The 24,333-nt window shown below is 44.5% G+C and overlaps 1 protein-coding gene across 1 annotated transcript in view; it reads right to left on the bottom strand.

The window, feature by feature from the left end:
* Positions 1–1,610, bottom strand: part of RAB6B (RAB6B, member RAS oncogene family) — a 61,881-nt gene extending 60,271 nt beyond the window's left edge. Inside the window, exon 1 of the mRNA XM_060638710.3 lies at positions 1,423–1,610. Coding sequence (XP_060494693.1) covers positions 1,423–1,492 — 70 coding nt within the window. The 5' untranslated portion in view covers positions 1,493–1,610. The remainder of the gene's footprint in view (positions 1–1,422) is intronic.
* Positions 1,611–24,333: the final 22,723 nt, after the last annotated feature.

Here is a 24,333-nt window from a genome sequence, read left to right as displayed (position 1 = left end):
CCCGTGTTAGGGTCTGACCATGTCTGACATCCTTCTCTCAACCATCCATCCCAGGTAATCAGCAGCAACACAGGAGACTGCCATGCGACCTTCACAACCCACATGTACACACACCACAGTAGCACTGTTTCCTGAGCCCACAAGGTCCTCCTAAGGTTGCCTGTGTCTCAGCTCCTTGTACAGACAGGCAGCAAACCAGGTGAACTGGACTGGTCTGCAAAACAAGAGCTGGGGGTGCTGTCCCCAGCAACCACGTTCTTCCTGAGGTGAGCTGGGCAAGGCCCAGCCTGCGCCTCTGCAGCCCCAGGGGAGAGGCCTCTGGAGAGGTGCACTGAGAACCACTCCTTCCTACAGGTGTCAGAGGGGTCCACACTCTTCACTCTGGTCGTCCCACCCTGGGGCCAACCCGGGTTTCAGAGATGCTCTCCCTGGGGAGGCTGCTGGGCGGCAGGGAAGCCGTTTGTCTCCTTCCCCCAACCCGCCCCCCCCCCCCGCCCCTGGCCGGCTGCCACGGTGACCTCCCCTCCCCCAAGACTGGCGGTGAGCTGGGAGGTGGGGGTGGGAAGCCTCCTCCGCCGACAACGCTCTCAGGAGGGGTGCTGGGAAGCCAGGCAGGGCGTGTCGCCTGGTCCTTTCTCTGCCCAGCGCCAGGCTTCGCCGCCTCTTGGTGCGCGGCGCCCTGTACCATCCCCCAAATCGGCCTCGCACCAGGGAACCCTAGCTGTCCTTTCCCAGACCCTGAGCCCGAGAGACACTAACGCACGCTGGCACAGGGCAGCGTCTAGAACCTTCCGTGCTCAGTCGGACGCAGGCCAGGGGAGGTAGGCGCCCGGTTCCCCTACAGCCTGCGCCCGCTCCTTCCACAGGAGACAGGTGTTGGCCTTCCCCCGCGGCCCTCGGCTCCAGGGCCCGGACGTGCCCGTCATTAAACATGGGTCCGGCAGGGTCCGCAGGAAGCCCTCGGACCAGACGCCGGCCCCGCCTCGTTCTCCGAAGAGGGGCGCCAATCCTCCCCCGGACCCCGCGGGCACCCCTCCACCTGCGCGGTCGCCCGCAGCCGGTGCCGCAGTGCGAGCGAGCCGGCGAGCCCGGCGCTTTCACGCCCCGGCCGGCGCCGCCGAGCGAGCCGCCGCCCTCCGGCCCCCCGCCGCGCCGCACCGGCCCCGCAGCTCTCGCCCCGCACCCCACCTCCCACCCTCACTCCCACCTGGGGCCCAGCGCCCCCTCCATCCCTACCCCGGGCCCCTCCCCTGCCTGGCGCCGCCCGAGCCAGCCTCGACCCCCACATCCCCATCCCTCCCCTCCGCCCGGGCTTGGAGGGGCCTTTCCGAGCCGGCGCCGGGGCCCTAACGGGGCGGATGATTTGGCGGCAGGGGTCGCCTCGGCGCGGCGCCAAGCCAAGAGAATAAGCGGGGTACTTACCGCTCTGCTCCCCCAGGAACACCAACTTGAATTTTCTCAGTGGGTTCCCAAAATCTCCCCCTGCGGACATGGTGCTGGCAGCCGGGCCGTGCAGGAGGAGGAGGAGAAGCGAAGGAGCAGGGAGGGAGGAGGAGGGCGAGGGGAGGCGGCCGGCGGTGCGGGAGCCGGAGGGGGAAGGGCTGGCTGCGCGCGTCCCTGACTCCCCAGCTGCGTCCCAGCCCCGGCCTGCGGCTGCGTGTCCGGCGGCGGCGGCGGAGGAGGCGGAGGAGGAGGCTGGGGCTGGGCTGCTGCGGGCGGCGCTCGCTGCGGTGCGAGGGGCGCGCTCTGGACGCCCGAGGCGCGGCGCGGACAGAGAGGCGCGGGCGGAGCGGGGCGCAGGGACTGCGCGCGGGGCGGAGGAGCGCTCTCTCGAGCCGCGCGCCGCGGCCCCCTCCCGTCTCCCTCCTCGGTCGGCGCCTGCGCTCTGCGCGCTCCCCAGCCTCTGATGTCATGCGGGGCCCGCGGCGCTGCGGGGCTGGGGGCGTCCGCCCGCCCACCGCGAGCCCACACTCGGCGGGAGAGAACCGCCTGGCCCGGCCTCCGGGGGACCCCCGGATCGGGCCGTCTCTCCTTGCCCCAGTACGTCTGTCTTCCCCACTCTTAACTCTGCCCCTCCTTTGAATCCAGAAAAATGACAGGAGAAACTGAGAAATTGTCAGGGGACGTTTGTTTCTGGTCTTTCAAAACCTAGATGCCAGTCCCTTCTTCCACCTCCCGCGACGCCGCAGATGCACGGCCTTATGAGAAGACAGAAAGGAAAGGAGGTTGGGGGAGAGCCAGGTTGTGTGGTGGACCATGTGCGGGTAGACTGGCTCTACTGTCACCCCGTGGGCCCTCTAGCCTGCCCTCCCCTCTCTAGGTCCTCTGGGTGCCTCTGTGGGGTCATAGGTGTCACCTCAGACCTGGCCAGCAAGAGAAGAGGACCAGTCCAAGGTGTGCCTTTCTGAAGCCAACCTCTCCTACAGAGAATTTTACCCTAAGTCTGTTGTCCCCTGGGTGAGAAGGAGCAATGACGTCCGGAATATCAGTGTGGCCGACTCTAGACAGTGCTTCTGGAGTTCTTGACCCTGGGCCACCAGGCTGACAAGACTACTGCTTGCCCTGGCAGTTAGTTGTATCTGGACAGTGCGCTCCCAGAGGCCAGGAGGGTGGCCTTCCATTACCCCCTGTATGTCACTGGCCCACTGAGGCACAAAGGACAGGTTGTGAGTGGGTGAGAACAAGGGATCCCAAGTGTTAGAAGCATTCTCAGGACAGCCATATGGTAAGGCATTCTGGTTAATGCAGGTTTCACAAAGCTGCCTACTACTCTCCTACCACCTCCTTCCTTACAGCGGTTCAAAGAACATTAATTTGGGAACAGGCTGTGTGTGTGTGTGTGTGTGTGTGTGTGTGTGTGTGTGTGTGCGTGCGCGCGCGCAGAGAGAAAGAAAGAATGAGAAACAATCTTAATCCCCAGGTATTACCAAGGAACATTTGCTACCCACTTTCTGACTTACAGGGCTTGACTGGGGTGTCTCCCTGGTTTGTTGACCTAAAGCCCCTCTCTCATTGCTTGTTTAAAAACTAGAAAGTGAGTTCCATGAAAGCAGGTGTTGAAGCTCCACTATAGGATCTCAAGGATCTAGCTGAGAGCCTACTAAATAGTTGTAGAACGTTTGAGCTAATGTCTAGAACGCAAATCAGAACAGCTGTTCTATTTCTCAGTCACCTTTGGTTTGGAGCCTCAGGGATTGCAGGCCAGCACTCTGGGATATCTACTCCACTGTGCCCGGCATCAGGCTCAGGGGGACCCTCCAAACTCCCACTGTACTTCCGCTCTGGGGTTCTCATTCTCTCAGGAGACTGCATCCAGCATGGGGCTGAAGGAGGCTCTGGAAGACGCTCCCATGCCGCAGCCCTTCCTACCTCTGAGTGGTCCCTCCACCAAGGTTCCAGAGGAATCATGGTCAAGTTGCCACCTGGTGCTGTCTTCCTGCACCCTCTCAGCCTTTACTGGGGACATTGTCAGTGGCAAGACAAAGCAGTTGAGATGTGACAGGAAGTGTACCATCTTTTAGGTGAGCCTGGGCAAGTCATATACCTTCTCTGATCACCTGGTCCTCTGCACACAAGGCGGTAGGCAGTAGGGGAGGGTGGATGGAACACAGGCCTGTCTTGGCACCTCCCAAGCCCTCAAAGTTACAGTACTTTTGAGATCTCTAGTTGTTTCCCTCCCCTGTGCCCTTTTCCCTTCCTCCCTCCTCAAAGCAGAATTGCAGAACTCTGGTTTTTCTTTGGGTTTTATCACATTTGGATATGTCCTTCAACAATACTTTTGTTTGCATCCTTTGAACTTTATATAAGGTATCAAACTGTATTGTCTCCCCATGACTTGCATTTTTCTTAACATTATGTTCCTAAGATATATCTGTTGCTGCATATAGCCGTGGTTCTTCTGTTTTCATTGCTGTTTAGTATTCCACTGTATGCTTTTTACAGTTTTTAAATACAGTTTTTAAATCATTTTCAGTAAAATGTGTCCAGATAAAAGGGTTTTTTTTTAATTTAAAATAATTTTAGATTCACAGTGATAACATCTTACATCACCATCATACATTTAATTCACAATGATAACATCTCACAGTGCTATTATACATTAGTAAAACAAGGAAATTAACATTGGGAAACACACAGAGGTTTCTTTCTGCTACTACAAATGCTGCTATGAATGTTCCTTATGTGCTTCCTAATGCACCTGGGAGACGTTTTTCCAAGATATTTATCAAGTAGATGAATTGAGGTATAGAATCAAATATGTAGGGTGCCTGGGTGGCTCAGTCAGTTAAGCATCTGACTCTTGATTTTGGCTCAAGTCATGATCTCACAATTTGTGAGATTAAGTCTCATGTCAGGATTTTCTCTGTCTCTGTCTCTCTCTGTCTCTGCCCCTCCCTTGCTCATGCTCTCTTTCTCTCTCTCTCCCTCTCTCAAAATAAATAAATAAGCATTAAAAAAAAAAAAGAAATATGTCTTTGATTTTAAGCCAAACTGTTTTCTAAAGATAGTCCTCAGGTCATGTATTTCTACATCTTCACCTATGTTTTTTTATTTTCTTCAAGAAAGTCTTGATATTCTCAGCCCTTTGCTGTGATATATACTTTTTTAAATTAAACTTTTTATTTTGAAATCATTGTAGATACACAAATAATTGTAAGAAATAAGACAGATTCTGTGTATCATTTTAACCAGATTCCTTCAAAGGTAACATCTTGCAAAGCTATAGTAAAATGCCACAGCTAGGGTGTTGTCACTCAAACAGTCATGGTATAGAACATTTCCATCACTGGGGAGGAGTTAAGATGGAGAAGTAGGGGGACACTGGGTTTTCCTTGTTTCTCAAAAACAGCCGTATTGAGGCCAGATCACTTTGAACACCCAGGAAACCAACCACAGGTGGCAGAAAGATCTCCACATTTGGAGGGAGACAGTGTGGCAGGCTTACTTCAACAAACAAATCAAAGCACACCTAGTTAAAGGTTCAAACACTCCCCACTGCAAGCAAGGAGGAGCTCTGCAGAGGACTGACCAGTGGGAAAGAGCAGCCAAGATGCAACGGCAGACTGCACTCAACATGCACTAGAAACACTTCCTGAAGTACCAGCCCCTGGACAGTGTATAGGACCCTTTTTTAATATAGCAGTCCTCTCAGGTACAGAAAGCCTAACAAACTTTTAAAATGCACAGAAGACAGAAACTTAGCCAAAATGACAAGGCAGAGGAGTTCTCCCCAAAAGAAAGATCAAGAAGATATCACAGCTAGGGACTTGCTCAATACAGATATAAGCAATATATCTGAACAAGAATTTAGAACAGTCATAAGACTACTAGCTTGGCTTGAAAAAAGCATGGAAGACACCAGAGAAACCTTTGCTGTAGAGATCAAGGACCTGAAAACTAGTCAGGCTGAATTTAAAAACGTTATAACTGAGATGCAATACAGTGACAACGAGGATTGAAGAAGCAGAGGAGAGAATAGGTGATATAGAAGATAAAATTATAGAAAATCATGAAGCTGAAAAAAGAGTGAGAAAAAATTATTACATCATGAGGGGAAACCTAGAGAACTTAGTGATTCTATGAAATGAAACAAACCTGTATCATAGGAGTTCCAGAAGAAGGAGAGTGGGAAAAAGGGGAAGAAGGTTTATTTGAACAAATTATAGCTGAGAACTTCCCAAATCTGTGGGTGGAAATAGGCATTCAAGTCCAAGAGACACAAAGAACTCCCCTCAAAATCAACAAAAACAAGGGCGCCTGGGTGGCTCATTCGGTTGAGCATCCGACTTCACCTCAGGTCATGATCTCGCGGTCCGTGAGTTCGAGCCCCACGACAGGCTCTGGGCTGATGGCTCAGAGCCTGGAGCCTGCTTCGGATTCTGTGTCTCCCTCTCTCTCTGCCCCTCCCCTGCTCATGCTCTGTCTCTCTCTGTCTCAAAAATAAATAAAATTATTTAAAAAAAAAATCAACAAAAACAGGTTAACACCATTACATATCATAGTGAAACTTGCAAAATACAAAGATAAAGAGAGAATTTTGAAAGCAGCGGGGGACAAAATGTCCTTAACCTACAAGGGGAGACACATAAGATTAGCAGATCTGTCCACTGAAATTTGGAAGGCCAGAAAGGAGTGGCAAGAAATATTCAATGTGCTGAATGGGAAAAATATGCAGCCAAGAATTCTTTATGCAACAAGGCTGTTCATACAGAATAAAAGAAGAGACAAAGAGTTTCCCAGACAAACAGAAACTAAAGGAGTTTATGACCACTAAACCAGCGCTGCAAGGAAGTTTAGTGGGGATTCTCTGAGTGGAGGGGGCGGGGATTCTCTGAGTGGAAGGGAAGACAACCAAAGCAACAATGATTACAAAGGATCAGAGAACATCACCAGAAACACCAAATCTACAGGTAACACAATGGCACTAAATTCATATCTTTTACTAATCACTCTCAATGTAAATGGATTAAATACTCCAATCAAAAGACATAAGGTATCAGAACATATAAAAAACCAAGATCTATCAACATGCTGCCTACAAGAGACTCATTTTAGACCTAAAGCCACCTGCAGATTGAAAGTGAGGGGATGGAGAACCATCTATCATGCTCATGGACATCAAAAGAAAGCTAGGGTAGCCATACTTACATCAGATAAACTAGATTTTAAAACAAAGACTGTAATAAGAGATGAAGAAGGACATTATATAATAATTAAGGGGTCTATCCATCAAGAAGATCTAACAATTGGGGAGCCTGGGTGGCTCAGTTGGTTGAGCATCCGACTTCGGCTCAGGTCATGATCTCTCACTCCGTGAGTTCAAGCCCCATGTCAGGCTCTGTGCAGACAGCTCAGAGCCTGGAGCCTGCTCCCGATTCTGTGTCTCCCTCTCACTCTGCCCCTCCCCTGCTCATGCTCTATCTCTCTCACTCTCAAAAATTTATAAATGTTTAAAAAAAAAAAGATCTAACAATTGTAAATATTTATGCCCCCAACCTGAAACACCCAAATATATAAATTAATTAGTAACAAACATAAAGAAACTCATTGATAATAATACCAACATGTCGAGGACATTAATACCCAACTTACAACAATGAACAGATCACTGAAGCAGAAAATCAACAAGGAAACAATGGCTTTGAATGACACCTTGGACCAGATGGACTTAACAGATATGTTCACAACATTTCATTCTAAAGTAGCAGAATACACAACCTTCTTAAGTGCACATGGAACATTCCCCAGAATAAATAACAAACTGGGTCACAAATCAGCCCTCAATGGGTAGAAAAAGATTGACATCATACCATGCATATTTTCAGACCACAATGCTATAAAACTTGAAATCAACCACAAGAAAAAATTTGGAAATCCCTCAAACACATGGATGTTAAAGAATATCCTACTAAAGAATGAATGGGTTAACTAGGATATTAAAGAAAAAAAAGTACTTTGAAGCAAATGAAAATGAAAGCATGTCAGTCCAAACCCTTTGGGATACAGCAAAGGCAGTCCTAAGAGGAAAGTACATTATAATTGAGGCCTATCTCAGGAAGCAAAAAAAGGTCCCCAATACACAACTTAACCTTCTACCTAAAGGAGCTAGAAAAGGAGCATCAAGTAAAGCCTAAAGCCAGCAGAAGAAGGAAAATAATAAAGATTAGAGCAGAAATAAATAGTATAGAAACAAACAAACAAAAAACAGTAGAACAGATAAACGAAACTAAATGCTAGTTCTCTGAAAGAATAAACAAAATTGATAAACTCCTAGGCAGAGTTATCAAAAGAAAAGAGAGAGGACCCAAATAGATAAAATCACAAATGAAACAGGAGAGATCACAATCAACACCACAGAAATACAAACTACAAGAGAATACTATGAAAAACTATATGCCAATAAACTGGGAAATCTTGAAGAAATGGAAAAATTCATAGGAACTCACTCACTACCAAAACTGAAACAGGAAGAGGGAGAAAATCTGAACAGACTCATAACCAGCAAAGAAATTGATTAGTTACCAAAAATTTCCCAACAAACAAGAGTCCTGGGCCAGATGGCTTCCCAGGGGAATTCTACCAGACATTTAAAGAAGAGTCAATACCTTTTCTCAAACTGTTCCAGAAAAATAGAAATGGAAGGAAAGTTCCCAAACTCACTCTATGAAACCATCATTAACTTGATTCCAAAACCAGACAAAGACACCACTAAAAAGGAGAATTACACCACTGAAAGGAGATCACTAATCTGATGAATATAGATGCAAAACTCTCAACAAGATACTAGAAAATTGAATTCCGTAGAACATTAAAAGAATTATTCACCATGATCAAGTGGGATTTATTCCTGGGCTACAGGACTGGTTCAAGATTCACAAATCAATCAATGTGAAACATGACAGTAATAAAAGAAAGGATAAAAACCATATGATCCTGTCAATAGATGCAAAAAAAGCACTTGACAAAATATAGCATCTTTTCTTGATGAAAACCCTCAAGAAAATAGGGATAGAAGGAACACACCTGAACATCATAAAAGCCATATACGAAAGGCCCACAGCTAATATCATGCTCAACGGGAAAAAACAGAGCTTTCCCCCTAAGGTCAGGAACACAACAGGCATGTCCACTCTCACCACTGTTATTCAACATAGTACTGGAAGTCCTAGTCTCAGCAATCAGACAACAAAAAGAAATAAACGACATCCAAACTGGCAGAGAAGAAATAACTTTCACTATTTGCAGATGACATGATACTCTATGTGGAAAACTCGAAAGACTCCACCAAAAACTGCTAGAACTGATATGTGAATTTGGCAAAATTGCAGGATATAAAATCAATGTACAGAAATCAGTTGCATTTCTACATACCAATAACAAAGCAGCAGAAAGAGTAATCAAGGAATCCATCCCATTGACAATTGCACCAAAAACCATAAGATACCTAGGAATCAGCCTAATCAAAGAGGTAAAAGATTTGTACAATGAAAACTATAGAACACTTATGAAGGAAATTGACGAAGACACAAAGAAATGGAAAAATATTCCATGGATTGGAAGAACAAATATTGTCAAAACATCTATGCTACCCAAAGCAATCTACACATTCAATGTAATCCCTATCAAAATAACACCAGCATTCTTCACATAGCTAGAACAAACAATTCTAAAATTTGTATGGAACCAGAAAAGGCCCTGAATAGCCGAAGTAATGTTGAAAAAGAAAACCAAAGCTGGAGGCATCACAATTCCAGACTTTAAGCTGTATTACAAAGCTGTAATCATCAAGACAGTATGGCAATGGGACAAAAATGGACACTCAGATCAATGTAACAGAATAGATAACCCTGACATGGACCCATAAGCATATGGTCAACTAATCTTCAACAAAGCAGGAAAGAGTATCCAATGGAAAAAACAGTCTCTTCAGCAAATGTTGCTGGGAAAACTGGACAGCAACATGCAGAAGAATGAAATTGGACTACTTTCTTATACCATACACAAAAATAGATTCAAAATGGATGAAAGACCTAAATGTTAGATGGGAAACCATCAAAATTCTAGAGGAGAAAACAAGACACTAACCTCTTTGACCTTGGCCACAGCAACTTCTTACTAACACGTCTCTGGAAGGAAAGGATATTAAAAAAAAAAAAAAAAAAAAAAAGAACTATTGGGACCTCATCAAGATGAAAATCTTCTGCACAGCCAATAAAACAATAAACAAAACTAAAAAGCAACTGAATGGGAGCAGATATTTACAAATGACATATTGGATAAAGGATTAGTATCCAAAATGTATAAAGAACTTATCAAACTCAGCAACCAAGAAACAAATAATCCAGTGAAGAAATGGGCAGAAGACATGAATAGACACTTTTCCAAAGAAGACATCCAGATGGCTAATAGACACATGAAAAGAGGCTCAATATTAGTCATCATCAGAGAAATGCAAATCAAAACCACAATGAGATACCACCCCACACCTGTCAGAATGGCTAAAATTAACAACTCAGGAAACAACAGGTATTGGGAGGATGCAGAGAAAAGGGAACACTTTTGCACTGTTGGTGGGAATGCAAAGTTGTTCAGCTACTCTGGAAAACAGTATGGAGATTCCTCAAGAAATTAAAAATAGGACTACCCTATGACCCAGCAATTGCTTTACTAGGTATTTATCCAAATGCATTTATACAAAAATGCTGATTCAAAGGGGCACATGCACCCCAATGTTTATAGCAGCGCTATCAACAATAGCCAATTACAGAAAGAACCCAATGTCCATTGACTGATGAATGGATAAAGAAGATGGTGTGTATTTTTATATATGTATATATATATATATATATATATATACACACACATAGATATGTATATATATAGTTATGTATATATATGAATATATATACACACACATATATATGTACACACATATATATGTATATATGTATATGTATATATATGTGTGTGTATATATATATATGTATATATTACTTGGTGATCAAAAAATGTAATCTTGTCATTTGCAGCAATGTGGATGGAACTAGGGTGTATTATGCTAAGTGAAATGTCAGTCAGAGAAAGACAAATATCATATGATTTCACTCTTATGTGGAATTTAAGAAACAGAACAGATGACATGGGTTAAGGGAAGGAAAAATAAGATAAAAACAGAGAGGGAGACAAACCATAAGAGACTCCTAAATATAGAGAACAAACTGAGTGTTGCTAGAGGGGAGGTGGGTGGGGGGATGGGCTAAATGGGTAATGGGCATTAATGCCCTCCTTAAGGAGGGTACTTGTTGGGATGAGCACTGGGTGTTATATGGAAGTGATGAATCACTGGGTTCCACTCCTGAAAATAATATTACACTGTGTTAACTAACTTGAATTTAAATAAGTAAATTTAAAAAAAAAGAAAATTTCCATTGTCAGAAGGGTCCCTCATGTTGTCATTATATTCTCTTCCTGGCCTAATCCCTTCCTAACTTTTGGCAACCAACCAACTGTTCTTTTCAATAATTTTGTCATTTTAAGAATGTTATATAAGTGGAATTATACAGTATGTAACCTTTTGGGGGTTGGTTTTCACTCAGTATAATTCTGTGGTAATTCTTCCAGTTTGTGTGTATCAGTTATTGGCTCCCTTTTTACTGCTTGGTTGAATCCACGGTATGGATTACCCCAGCTGTTTTTGTTTTTTGATTTTTGTTTTTTATTTTTTTAATTTACTTTTTATTTTTAGGGAGAGAGATAGAGAGCATGAGCCAGGGAAAGGGGCAGAGGGAGAGGGAGAGAGAACCTCAGGCAGATTCCATGCTCAGCATGGAGCTGGACATGGGGCTCGGTCCCATGACCCCAGAAGCATGACTGGGGCCGAAATCAAGAGTCAGTCATGGGGCACCTGGGTGATTCAGTCAATTAAGTGTCCAACTCTTGATTTCAGTTCAGGTTATGATCTCCTGGTTCATGGTGCTGAGCTCCGAGTCAGTGTCTATGCTGACAGTGTGGAGCCTGTTTGGGATTTTGTCTCTCTGTCTCTCTCTGCTCCTCCCCCTTCCCCTGCTCACATGCATGAACAATCTCTCTCACTCTCTCTCGCTCAAAATAAATAAATAAACATTAAAAGAAAAGAGTTGGATATTCAACCGAGCCACCGAGGTGCCCCTGGATTACTCCAGTTTGTTTAAGCACTTACCTATTGAAGGGCTTCTGGGTTATTTCCATATTTTGGCCACTACCAATAGAGCTGCTGTGAACAATCATATACAGGTTTTTGTGTGACTGTAAGTTTTTATTTCTCTGGGATAAATTCCCAGGAGTGCATTTGCCAAGTCATATGATAGTTGCATGTTGCATTTAGTTGTTTGTTGTTTTTTTTTTAAATCAAATGCCAAACTATTTTCCAGAGTGGCTGTACCACTTTACCACTTTACATTTCTACTAGCAATGTGTTAGGGATTCAGTCTATCCATATCCTTACCAGCCTTTGTTTTCATCACTTTTCATTTGTTTTTTAAGCCATTCTGAGAGGTATGAAGTGATATGTCATTGTGGTTTTAATATGCATTTCCCTAACCACTAACAATGCTGAACAATGCTTATTTGCCATCTATATATTCTCTGTGGTAAAATATCTGCTTATGTTTTTTGGCCATTTTTTAATTGGATTGTTTGTGGGGAGTTTTTATGTTGAGTTCTGAGAGTTCTCTATATATTTAAATACTAGTCCTTTGTCAGATATGTGGTTTGCAAATATTTTCTCTCACTTTGCAGCATGTCTTTTCAACCTCTTAACAGGGTTTTTGTTTGTTTGTTGGTTGGTTGGTTGTTTTTGTTTGTTTTTTTCGTTTTTTTTTTTTTTGTAGAGTAAAAGTTTTTACTTTTGATGAAGCCCACTTACTGATTTTTTTCTTTTGGTGCTTTTGGTGTCATGTCCAAGAATGCTTCATTTGATCCTAAGTCCCGGAGATTGTTTCCTATGTTTTTTCTAAAAGTTTAAAAATAGGTTTATGTTTTACATTTAAGTCTATGATCCAGTCTGAATTACATTTGTATGAGGTGTGTTGGAGGGTTTTGTTTTGTTTTATGCTGTGGATGTCCAGTTTCTTCAGTACCAGTTTTTGGGAAAGGCTATATTTTCTCTATTCAGTTACTTTTGCACCTTTGCCAAAGGTTGGGCCCTGTTACTGTAGGGGAAGGGTGAATGTCCAGACTTCCCGCATGGTCTCCACTGATAGCACAGGTTGAAGCCCTCAGTCCTGCCTGGTGGGGATGAAAGGCATTGTCTCCCATCTTGGCCTTCCTTGACATACCATTGCAGCTCTGATATTGCTTGGTGGTGGTGGAAATCCATACTCACAGCTTGGACATTTGCCAGGATAGGTAGGTATTGGGGGAGATCTCAGTTTTTTTCTGTGGTATTTGACTAGAGTAGAGCAGTTATTGACTAATGTTTTCTTTCTTGCTAGGCTCTCCTTTTCTTGGCCCATTGGTTAGAGAGAGCAGGCTTTCGTTGGGGCTTTATTTTTGTCTGTACTAGGCGATGTGGTTTTTTTTTTTTAAGTTTATTTACTATTTGAGAGAGAGAGGGAGAGGGACAGGGACAGGGAGAGGGAGGGAGGGAAGGAGAGAGAAAGAGAGAGAGAGAGAGCACAGAGGGGAAGGGCAGAGAGAGAGGAAGAGAGAGAATCCCAAGCAGGCTCTGCGCTGTTAGTGCAGAGCCTGATACTGGGCTTGATCTCATGATTTGAGCCAAAATCAAGAGTTGTGCACTTAACCAACTGAGCCACCCAAGCACCCCTCAGTGGCGTTTTGAGTCACCAGCTTCTTCTGCTCCAAGTCTAGGATATATGAGGTAAAAAGAAAACATAGGGAATTCATCACCATGTCATTCCTTGTGTCCCAAGTTCCAAAACAGGTTTTCTTCTCTCTACCTTTCAGTTTTTTTAGCTTTATTTTCTACATAACATCTAGAGTATTCACTTATATTTAGCAAGAGGAATAGTGAAAAGTGTGTGTGCTCCACCTTCCGACGTATATATTACCAATACCCTGGAAGTCTCCATCACCCTTTCAGTCATTATGCTGCTCCCACAAAGCAAATAACTATTCAGATATGTCAGCATGGATCGGTTGTGCCCATATTTGAACTTCATATAAGTCAAATAAAACAATGTGTACTCTTTTACATCTAGCTTCTTTCATTAAATACTGAGTTTTTGAGATTCACCCATGGTGTTGCATGTAGTTACAGTTGATTAATTTCCCTGCTGTGTAGTATTGCATTGTGTGATTGTATCAGTTCATTTATCCATCAGTTGTAGAGGGACATTTTGGTTGTTTCCAGTGTTTGGTTATTACCAACACTGCTGACTTGTCCAGAATCAGTAAATGTTTCTGGGGCAGAAGTAGTTCAAATGTTGAGCACACTTTTCTGGATTCTCATTTTCTCCAAGATCTAGGCCTGCCACTTTTTTTTCAATGTTTTAAGTTTATTTATTTTTGAGAGAGAGAGAGATGGAGAGACAGAGAGACAGAGCATGAGCGGGGTAGGGGCAGAGAGAGAGGGAGACACAGAATCCCAAGCAGGCTCCAGGCGCTGAGCTGTCAGCACAAAGCCCTACGTGGGGCTCGAACCCACGAGCTGTGAGATCATGACCTGAGCTGAAGTCGGATGCTTAACCAACTAAGCCACCCAGGTGCCCCTAGGCCTGCCACTTCTTTACTACTTTGCTCTCTCTCCAGTATCTTCAAGTATATTTTTAAAACTCTGTGCCTAGTTCCTCTTGTTGTCCTGAATGAATTTCCTGTCCTTCTATCAGAAGAGGCACAGGTTTGTCTTCTTTTATTGCTTCTTGTTCCTTCTTAATTTTACCAATATTCTCTCTTATATCTTTGAATATATTTGTTATATTTATTATACAATCTTATACCGTTGATCTGTCCTAGACCTACATTGTGTTTGGTTTGTTGTATAATCTTGTATAATGGTTTTACTCCTTGGGTCTCCATTGATTGTGGCTTGTGAGCTTCTGTTTCCCTTGTGGTTATCAGCTGCCCAGTCTGATAATGGGTGGGGATATAGGAGAGGTCTGTTTTTGTCCCTCCAGTGAATATGAAGGAAAGAGTGGAGTTGAGCCCTAGGATGGAGAACTTCAGGGACTCCAGAATTGCTACTCAACATCCCTCTTGCCATCGTGTCACAGAGAACTTTCCCTAGTCAGAGATTCCTCTTAAATTCTTTGAAGAAAAAAAAAAAAACAGCACTGAAAGAAGACAAGATCTTTAGAATGGTCAGCCACCATTCACAAGGAGATCATCCCACTGTCATTGAAATGCTCATCTGTCAATCCACGAGGGTTTTGAGGAGACTGGGATGGAAGAGTAAATGCCTGGGCATCTGGTCAGCCTGCATGTGTTTTTATCAGAATCTCAAGTCAGCATGGCTCCAATATTACTCTGCGATTCCTGAGCAGCCAAGCTATTGCCAATGACTTCTTTCCTCCAGTGGCAGAGGCTACCAGTCACCTTCCCTGCGAAATATGGGAGAGAGGAATGAACAGAACTTAAAATCTCCCCTCCCGAGTATTTCTTCCCACCTCTGTACCTCCCACCCCCACTTGAGACTGCTATTAACTTTTCACATTAGTTCACCCCAGCTTTAGTCGCTCCAGGAACCAGTCACAATTTTTATATTAGTTGTGTGACATCATTTCTGTAATTTTTTTTATCACTGATAGTTTTGGAAGCAGCCAGAAGACAAGGCTAGTTCTGTATGTTGTAAGGCACTACTATCCCTCTTTCTCCTCCAACCTTTTCCTCCTGGAACTCCTTGTCATTATGATTAATGTCCTCTTCTTTTTTTCTTTGTCTTTCTTCTTTTCTTTTTCTACTTACTCTAAGTTTGATTATAGTTTCTTTATCTCTACTTTGCAAAATAGTCTGCAAGAGAGTCTTTAAAGTTTGTTTTTATTTCTTTACTCTTTTGATTTGTTTTGACTTGTATTTGTCATGAATAGCCTTGATCCAATCATTCTAGTTGTGAATCGCTTGTTTGAGTGAGCAATTGAGCTTCTGTCATGTCAAGTTCTTATCGAGATCCATTAAAGTGGTGCGTCCCTAATATTTAACCTACCATGGGGGTGGGGAAAGTTAAAGTATGTGTAAATTGGCAAGTCACTTCTAGTGACTGGGTGTGGATGGTCGGAGAGCTAAGCAGTGGGTCAATCGATAGAAGGTTGTGACTGCAATAAAAATATCAGGGCAATGATGAAGGAGGTCTACAGGATTCCAAATGTAGGCAAAGTTTCTGCCTCATAGTCTTAGGTTATAATCTTTGCTGATGACTCTTCAATAAAGAGAGGATTAGTTACTGTACGAAGATTAGTAGGTTCAATTATTGGGGTGTTACAGGGTACCGTAAGACCCACAGTCTGTTGCAAGAATTTTCATATGAGTGAGAGACAGGTAGGGGCTCAGCCTCATTATTGTGCTCATGGAATACTGTGGTCTTCTCTTGGTGGCTAGGAAATGGAACAAGATCAGAAAAGAATCTTAGAAGGAGACAGCTCCCTATTCTATGGAAGGTGTGGTTTTCAGAGTTGTCGGTGACTGGATAAATTGATAAACTGGTTGAATGAGTAGATGAATTAATAGAAAGAATAAAAGGATCCATAGGAGATAGAATGGACTGATTTGGGGGCACCTGGGTGGCTCAAACAGTTAAGCGTCTGACTTCAGCTCAGGTCATGATCTCACAGCTTGTGAGATTAAGCCCCGCATCGGGCTCTGTGCTGACAGCTCAGAGCCTGAGCCTGCTTTGGATTCTTTGTCTCCCTCTCTCTCTGCCCCTCCCCACTTGTGCTCTGTTTCTCTCTCTCTCTCAAAAATAAGCATTACAAATTTTTAAAGAGAAAAGAATGGACTGATTTGTAAAAGGGTAGCTTTGTTGGTGAGTAGATGGATAGATGAATGTCTGGATGAGGGGTTGTATCTATGTATGCATCCAAGTATAGGTAGATGGATGGATGTTGGAGTATATTAATATAGAAAAATGGATAGATAGGTGAATGGAAGGATGAAGGGTTGATGGACAGGTGCAACAGGTAGAATGTCTGGATAGGTGAATGACTATGTATATATATGTATGTAAGTTTGTATCATATGTGTGTGAATGGAATAATGAAGAAGCAGGTAAATGGATGTCTGAAGGATGGATAGAGGTAACAGATAGATAGAAACAGAGCTGCACAGGTGAGGAGTGATGGATAATGAGCGAATGTATAACTGAACGGTGTCAGTGGATAATGGATAGATGACAACAGGGTGTGCTTTGAAATTAGGCTTGTAGGGCCACCTCGGTGGTTCAGACAGTTGAAGGTCAGACTCTTGATTTCAGCTCAGGTCATGATCTCACCGTTCGTGAGATCAAGCCCCGTGTTGGGTTCTGCGCTGACAGCATGGAGCCTGCTTGGGATTCTCTCTTTCTCTCTCTCTGCCCCTCCCAGACTTGCGCTCTGTCTCTCAAAATAAATTTAAAAACATTAAAAAAAAGGAAAAGAAAAAGAAATGAGGCCTGCATTTGCATATTGACTTGGCACACTAGCTGTGTGACACTGGGTAAAAGCCTTTAATTCCTCTCAGCCTTGGGAAAAATTTAAATATTCAAGAAAATAGAAGTCACAAGTTACAGTAAAAAATTTAAGGGGAAATACTACTGAAAAGAACTATTTCTGAAAATAAAAACATTCAAGAAATAAATATCATTAGCTGGGAGGGTATAAAGATCTTATTTGAAATTAACTTTCCATCAACTGAAATGAAGATTTCAGGAGTAGAGAAGCTGGTAAGATTTGGAAACATTTAACTATTTACTAATATTACTACAAAACACTTTACAAATTATAGTTACAAAATAAAATATAAATGCTATTTATGTAAGAATATTAATATCACAATAGGTAAAGATGTGGGGGAGGGGAAAAGAAGGCTCTGGATCTAATGTCCTCATTTTTCATATCAAGGCATCAAAGGATAATGCCTAAATTGAAGTATGGAATGTAAGAACAATTACTGTAATCTCAATGTGTTTTCCTCCCAAGTCTTTTTTTGTAATCATAAAAAGATCTTTTAAAAAAATATCTAATATTGGGGCTCCTGGGTGGCTCAGTAGGTTAAGTGTCCGACTTCAGCTCAGGTCATGATCTTGCAGTTCATGAGTTCGAGCCCCATATCAGGCTCTATGTTGACAGCTCAGAGCCTGGTGCCTGCTTTGAATTCTGTGTCTCCCTCTCTCTCTGCACCAGCACCCCCCCCGCCCCACCACCTACCTCGCTCATGCTCTCTCTCTCAAAAATAAATAAACATTAAAAAAAATTTTAAAAATCTAATATCTAACATAGCTAATAAAAATATATATAATATATCTAATATCTGAGAAATATATATTTCTCAACCTAGTCTCAAATATATAGCTAATGTATATAATTATATATTTTGATATTATTAGGCATAACAATTAGAATTAGATGTAATCTTTTAGATTCCTTTTGATTTCTTTTTCAAGTTTTCAATATAAATGAAATTAAATGGAATGACATTACAAATAGCATATATAAAACAATCACATATTTATCAAAGTCTTTTGATGTATCTATTTAGCCTTTCTGCAACACACACACGAGAAGACCCTCCTAATGTAAATGCTAATTATTTATGAGCAGTGGCATTTGAAATTTTTTAACCTCCATGCAGTACTTGAATAATTTATAATATGTATGCCTTCTTTTTACAAAACTCATACTGGTTTTCTTTCATGTAAAAGAAAAAAAATTTTAAATTATCTGCCCATTCTAATCTTGCTATCACTACCGTAAGTAGTTTATTTGCAGGAGTGTGCTGTAATCTTCTACAGTTTAACTCTAGAATTACCATAAATTTTCTTGGGAATGTAACCTCTCACTTTAAGGCCTTAGAAACTGAAATGTTTGTTTTATTTTGTATGTGTAGTAGAGAAAAGTGTTTTTTTTTTATGTCTGGTAGAGAAAAGTAGTTATCAAGATGCTCGTTATAAAAAATTATGAATGTTCACCCAGAGCTGCAAACTATATAGGGGGTAGGAAATTGATTTGCTCACAACCACTTGACAAGTAATCCTAGACTATGTCCCCTCTGACCTTGTTATAATTAATCTGGGTTTATAAACTAAGGAGAGTGTCTGTGGAATACGAAATTGAAGGTAAGCTTTCTTCCTTAAAAATATTTAGGCAAGAATTTATAGCATATTCATTTAAAAAGAAAACATAGGGTGTCTTTAATGACAATTATGGAGTGTGGCCAGAGAGACAGGCTGCCTGGCCTCCCCGGCATGGAGCTTTATCTGGTGGGATGCCAAGGGTACAATACTTCCCTACCAGCTCAGAGCTATGAGGGGTTGATTTTGCTGTGTAACCACTAAATCATATACAGAAGGAGTTGCCTGCCCGCCAGCCAATGGGGTTGAGGACCAAAATTTTAGAAGCTCGGTCACAAGGTGGTTTTCATTGAGAATGCAGGGTTCCGGCTGACAGGCAGTGTCCCAGCTTCCTGCGGCCACTGTAATAAATGACCACCACTTCAGTCGGAGTTGGTTCTGACCAACAGAGGATGACAGAAATGTATTCCTACAGTTCTAGAGGCCAGAAGTCTGAGAGTAGGATCACTCGACTGAAATTAAGACGTCGGCAGGGCCACACCGTCTCTGGAGATTCTAGGGGAGAATCATTCCTTACTTCTTCCCATTGCCTTCTCTTCTGTGTGTGATCTTCCTCTGCCTCCCTCTTAGCAGACACTTGTGGTTGTATTTAGGGTCCACCCAGATAATCCGGGATAATCTCCCCATTTTATGATCCTTAATTACATCTGCAAAGTCTTTGCCATAGAGCGTAGCATTCACAGCTTCCAGGGAATTTGGGCATGGACATATCTTTGGGGGCCATCATTTAGCCTACCACAGGTGGTAAGATTAAGAAAGCTAGAAAAGTGTCTAGCTCTACAGTGAGGCTCTACAGTGCCTCACACTGTAGAAACTGAGGTTTCCATTTCAAAGCTGTGAATGCGTGAATTACTCTGATCGGAAGCCCCCACCTGGGCGGGGTCTCTCGCTGTCCCAGACCAAGGTAGAGGTTCAGGCTTTCCTCGGGGCTCCCCTGGCACCCGCTGGCCTCCTTTGTGGGGCCTCTCTGCAGCTAGAGGATAAAGTCTCAGTCAGAGAAGATAGCTGTGCTGGCTGGCTTGAGTGTTTGTTGTTTTGGGCCCTTGGCAAGGACAGGAAGGAAGAAGGGGCTGTACCGATCCACAAATGGGGTTTCACGCTTCTGGTCCCAACTTGTTTCAACAGGAGTCAGCTCTGATCCCATTGTCTCTTTTCTTAACTGTGCACAGGGCATCTGTGTGGAGCACCATTCACATTTAAACGATGGGGCCCACGGTTCAGGAGCCAGAACAAAAAGGAGGTGTTTGCTGTGTATGTGTCAGGATGCGTAGCCCCCTCTCTGGTTTGCACCATCTGCTTTGCACCCCCAGAAAATCCCCATACTCGACTAAGTCATGTGGGTTGAGAGGCCCTCCCAGCACGGGGTTGAGTACCTCCGTGCCACTGTTTGAGTGTGCAAGATGTTCCCCAGGAACACAGTGAAGTGGGCAGAGACAGAAGGGTGTGTCTCTGGGGATTCTCACCCAGCACATATGAATCATGGCCACATGCAGTTATCTATCCAAAGATGTGGAATAATACTCCAGAGGTATTCAGATAGACAGTACAGTGACTTATGTATTCCTGACTCATTGTCATAACAACCAAAGGCTTGATGAACATGTTGTTCTTTCCCCCGTCCCTGCAGTCTGAGGGGGCCCATCTTTGCAATTTTACAGAAAGCCAAATGAAAGAGTATGATTTCAAAACTCTAAGATGTGTAGGGGCGCCTGCGTGGCTCAGTTGGTTAAGTATCCGACTTTGGCTCAGGTCATGATCTCCTGGTTCGTGGGTTGGAGCCTCACATCGGGCTCTGTGCCGACAGCTCGGAGCCTGGAGCCTGCTTCGGATTCTGTGTCTCCCTCTCCCTCTGCCCCTCCCCTGTTCACATTCTGTCTCTCTCAGACATAAATAAAAACATTAAAAAAAAAAAAACCCAACCCCTAAGATGTGTGTAAGCATATTAAATGAATATTAAAATTCATTGTTAAAGGACAGACTTTATAAAAAATCCAAAACTTTATTCTTGAAAGAGGTAGCTTGTGGATATCAAAGTAAGCTATGGATTAATAATTAAGCTTCCAGGGGTGACTCTGTTAAGTGTTGGAGTCTTGATCTTGGCTCAGGTCATGATCTCATGGTTCGTGGAATTGAGACTTGCATCAGGCTCTGCTCTGACAAGGAGGAGCCTGCTTGGGATTCAATCTCTCCCTCCCTGCCCCTCCCCCGCTCATGCTCGCACTCCTTCTCTCTCTCAAAATAGATAAATAAACATTTGAAATAATAATAATAATTAAACTTCCACTGGGGTGCCTGGGTGGCTCAGTCAGTTAAGCATCCAACTCTTAATTTGGGTCGGGTCATGATCACATGGCCAGGAGATCAAGCCCTATGTTGGCCTCTATGCTGAGTGTGGAGCCTGCTTAAGATTCTCTCTCTCCCTCTCCCTCTGCTCCTCCCTGGCTTGTGTGCTCTCTCTCTCAAAAAAAATTAAGCTTCCATTTAATAAGTAAATATTGTGCTCGGACAAGAGAGAACAAATATATGTAGATATTTTTGGGTAAAAAGCTATTAATTATAACATTTCAAGTTCCAGATGAATTTCAAACAATGAAGATTAAAATGTTATTACAATTTATGCTGAATGTTAAAAATGATAATCCAATTTTTTTTTTCACATAATTTGTTTTCTCCCCTATCAGTGCAGCCTGAGAAAGCGGGGAATGGAAAAGTCACTTCTTTATTTCTTTTATTAAGTTAAAAAAAATCAGACTTTTGGCTTGAAGCCACCTCCATCTATAATAAATTACAGGGCAGGTGGTACCTTGCAACATGGTAACATCGGCCCTCGTTAAAAAAAAAAATCATAAAAGTAAATTGGTAAAAGTTTTACAATAGGGAATGCTTTCCATCTGAGGACATTTCAATACAAAGACCATTTACTTAAAAAGATAGTAAAATGTTATGGTGTGATGAAACCATGAGGGCAAATCTAAAATTTACTCAGAAGCCCGAATTTAACAAACTGTTGGAAAATCAAATCTGAAGTGTGAGTTTTACTTTGAGGACGATGCTGTGTTTTTTCCCTGGGGTGAAGTTATGGTAACAATAGTGCCCAAATGAGATACGTGCGTGACATTTTGCCACTTTCTACTGTAAACTATAATACACGGAAGCGCATAAAGCTCCACGTACAACTCCATGCGTTATCACAAAACAACGCACCCACCACGAATTCAAGACATAGAACACGGAAGGCTACAACCACGGAAGGCTCCCTCATGCCTCCCCAGTTACTAAGCTTTCCTTCCTTGTTTTCTTCTGTCTCCAAGTTTTTGGTCTCATCAGCTAGAAGGCTGGAGTGCCACTAAGTGAGATGGGAAAGTCAGTTTGGGCAGAGAGATGGGGAGTTCAGTTTGGACTTCACTCTCCAGCCGCCTGGCAGTCCGCACCGATTCCTCCCACCTTCTACCCGCCAGTCATCCACCTGCTTGTTACTTCTCAAACACGGCCCTTCTGTCCTCCTCCAGGCCTTTCCCAACATTCACCTGGATTCTCAGTGGCTTCTCTGGACTTTTTAAGGGTGTGTGTACGTGTGGAAATGTAAATACTCACAGGGTCCAAGCCAGTGCTGTGGAGACCGCAGCAACCCTAAGGGTACAAGGAGTGCTCTGTGCTCAGCTCCAGTCCCTTGACATCAGGCAGGAGTGCCGGGCCAGGGTTTTTCAAGAGAAACTCCGGAATTCAAACTCTCCCAATGTTTGCAGTTAACTTAAAAACACAAATGTCACGTGGGCCAATTAGAACCCATGTGCTGGGCCCAGAGACAGCCAGTTCCCAATGTCTGCTTTATAACAAGGCACATTCTAGGCACAGGGATCGGCTCCAGCCCTTCAGGCAGCGCACAGCCCAGCTGCTGGGAGCCTATGTGTGGCTGGGGTGCTCCTGCTGCTGACTGGTCCTTCCCTCAGCTCTGGACCCGCTGGAGCATCCCACTTCCGATCTTTTGCAGCCCCAGTGCCTCCAGCAGCCATAATGACAAGAAGGAGGCCTCCTTCCCTAGAACCCACCTTTGCCAGCCAGGCTCCCTTTCCCAAGTACACCTGCAGCCCCAATGGCCTTTTATTAAGCCCAGAAATCTGGTTGCATCTTGCCTCTTACACTGTCAGTGCCTTTCCATTACCCACAGGCATCATCCAGGTACTAAAGCAGGTGTGCACGGTGCAACCTAGCACTCATTACACTCTGCCAACTGAGACCTATGCACCCCCTGCCCTCCAGGTAACATACCCCAAGCTTTCTGGCCTCTGAGCCCTCACTGCTGCAGCCCCTTCTGCCCAGAACACCTCCATTCTCAGGCCCTGCTCAACAAATTTGACCCATCCTTCACCATGCAGCCCAAGTTCACTGCCTGTACTCCTGACCCCCAATCTGCTGGGGAACTGGCCTCTCTCACCTTTGTGGTACCACCACATACCTGCTCTTCCCCCTGCATTCCGAGACGGGTGTCCTTCTGTCTATGTGCACTTCTTCATGGCACTGCTGGCCCTGTAATAGGTTATTAGCCAGTTGCCACACTATTCGTGTGCCTTCTTGGTTAGGTCTGTTTTGCTTCCCAAATTGTAAATTCCAAGGGTGAAGGGGTTCCGTTTGTCATGTTCACTCCACAGGCCTGGTGTCCACCACTTACCTGATACCCGAATCCACAGGATGGGCAATTGGGACACTCCCTGAGTGGAGATGCCCAGGATACAGACATAGCTTTCTCTCTGAAGCCTGCTCCTATTTCAGGGCCAGGCCCTAGGAGGTGCTCTGGGAACTGAAGGAAAGAGGGGTCAGAGGGACCTGAGGCCCCTGGAGCCGCGGAACAGGGGTTCCGAGAGGGCGACGCTGTGACGACTGACTGCATATGCAGGCTGAGTGAACCGTCTGCCCACAACAGGTCCGATTGCCTCTGGAAGCCCTGCGTGCCTTTTGGTGCTTCCTGGCATCTTTTTCTTTGCTTTCCTTGTTCTTTAATGTGTTCATACACATTCGTACTGAAAACGCAGGTAAACAGACTAAATCGTGCTTTGTCGCGGAGCAGGAGAGGACATTTTCTCAAGGCCATGACCTGTGAGCGGGTGCCCAGACTCTGGGCCGCTCTGGAGGCCGCCGTGGGATGGATGTGTGGAGCCCCGCAGGGCCGAGGGCGCCGGGGCGGGGAAGCCGGGCGGCCGGAACCCCGGGCAGAGCACCCCATCCGGGCGCGGAGCCGGCCCGGCAGCGCGTGTCTTGGGTCCGCGGGGCTGACCTCCTCCGGGCTCCCGGCAGGACCAGGGCCCAGGGACGCGCGCGCCCCCTGGTGGCCGACTGCCACTCGGCTGGCGCACGTGGCCCCTCCGCGGCGCCGCTCTCTGCTCAGCCCCTCCCCCCCCCCCCCCTCCCGCCGCCGCCGCCGTTCCCGGCGCGCGCCGCCTCGCTGCAAAGGAGGGAAAAGCAGCCAAGACCGCGGTCCTCCTTGCCTCAGGCTCCTCGTCTGTGAAATGGCAAGATAATTGGATCTCATAGGGCTGCGGTGATGGGTCTAGGTGCAAAATTGTCTAAAGCATTTGGGACGG

The sequence above is a fragment of the Panthera onca genome, chromosome C2 (assembly GCF_046562875.1).
Source record: "Panthera onca isolate mPanOnc1 chromosome C2, mPanOnc1 haplotype 2, whole genome shotgun sequence".
NCBI lineage: Eukaryota > Metazoa > Chordata > Mammalia > Carnivora > Felidae > Panthera > Panthera onca.
This window is presented reverse-complemented; position numbering and strand designations above follow the sequence as displayed.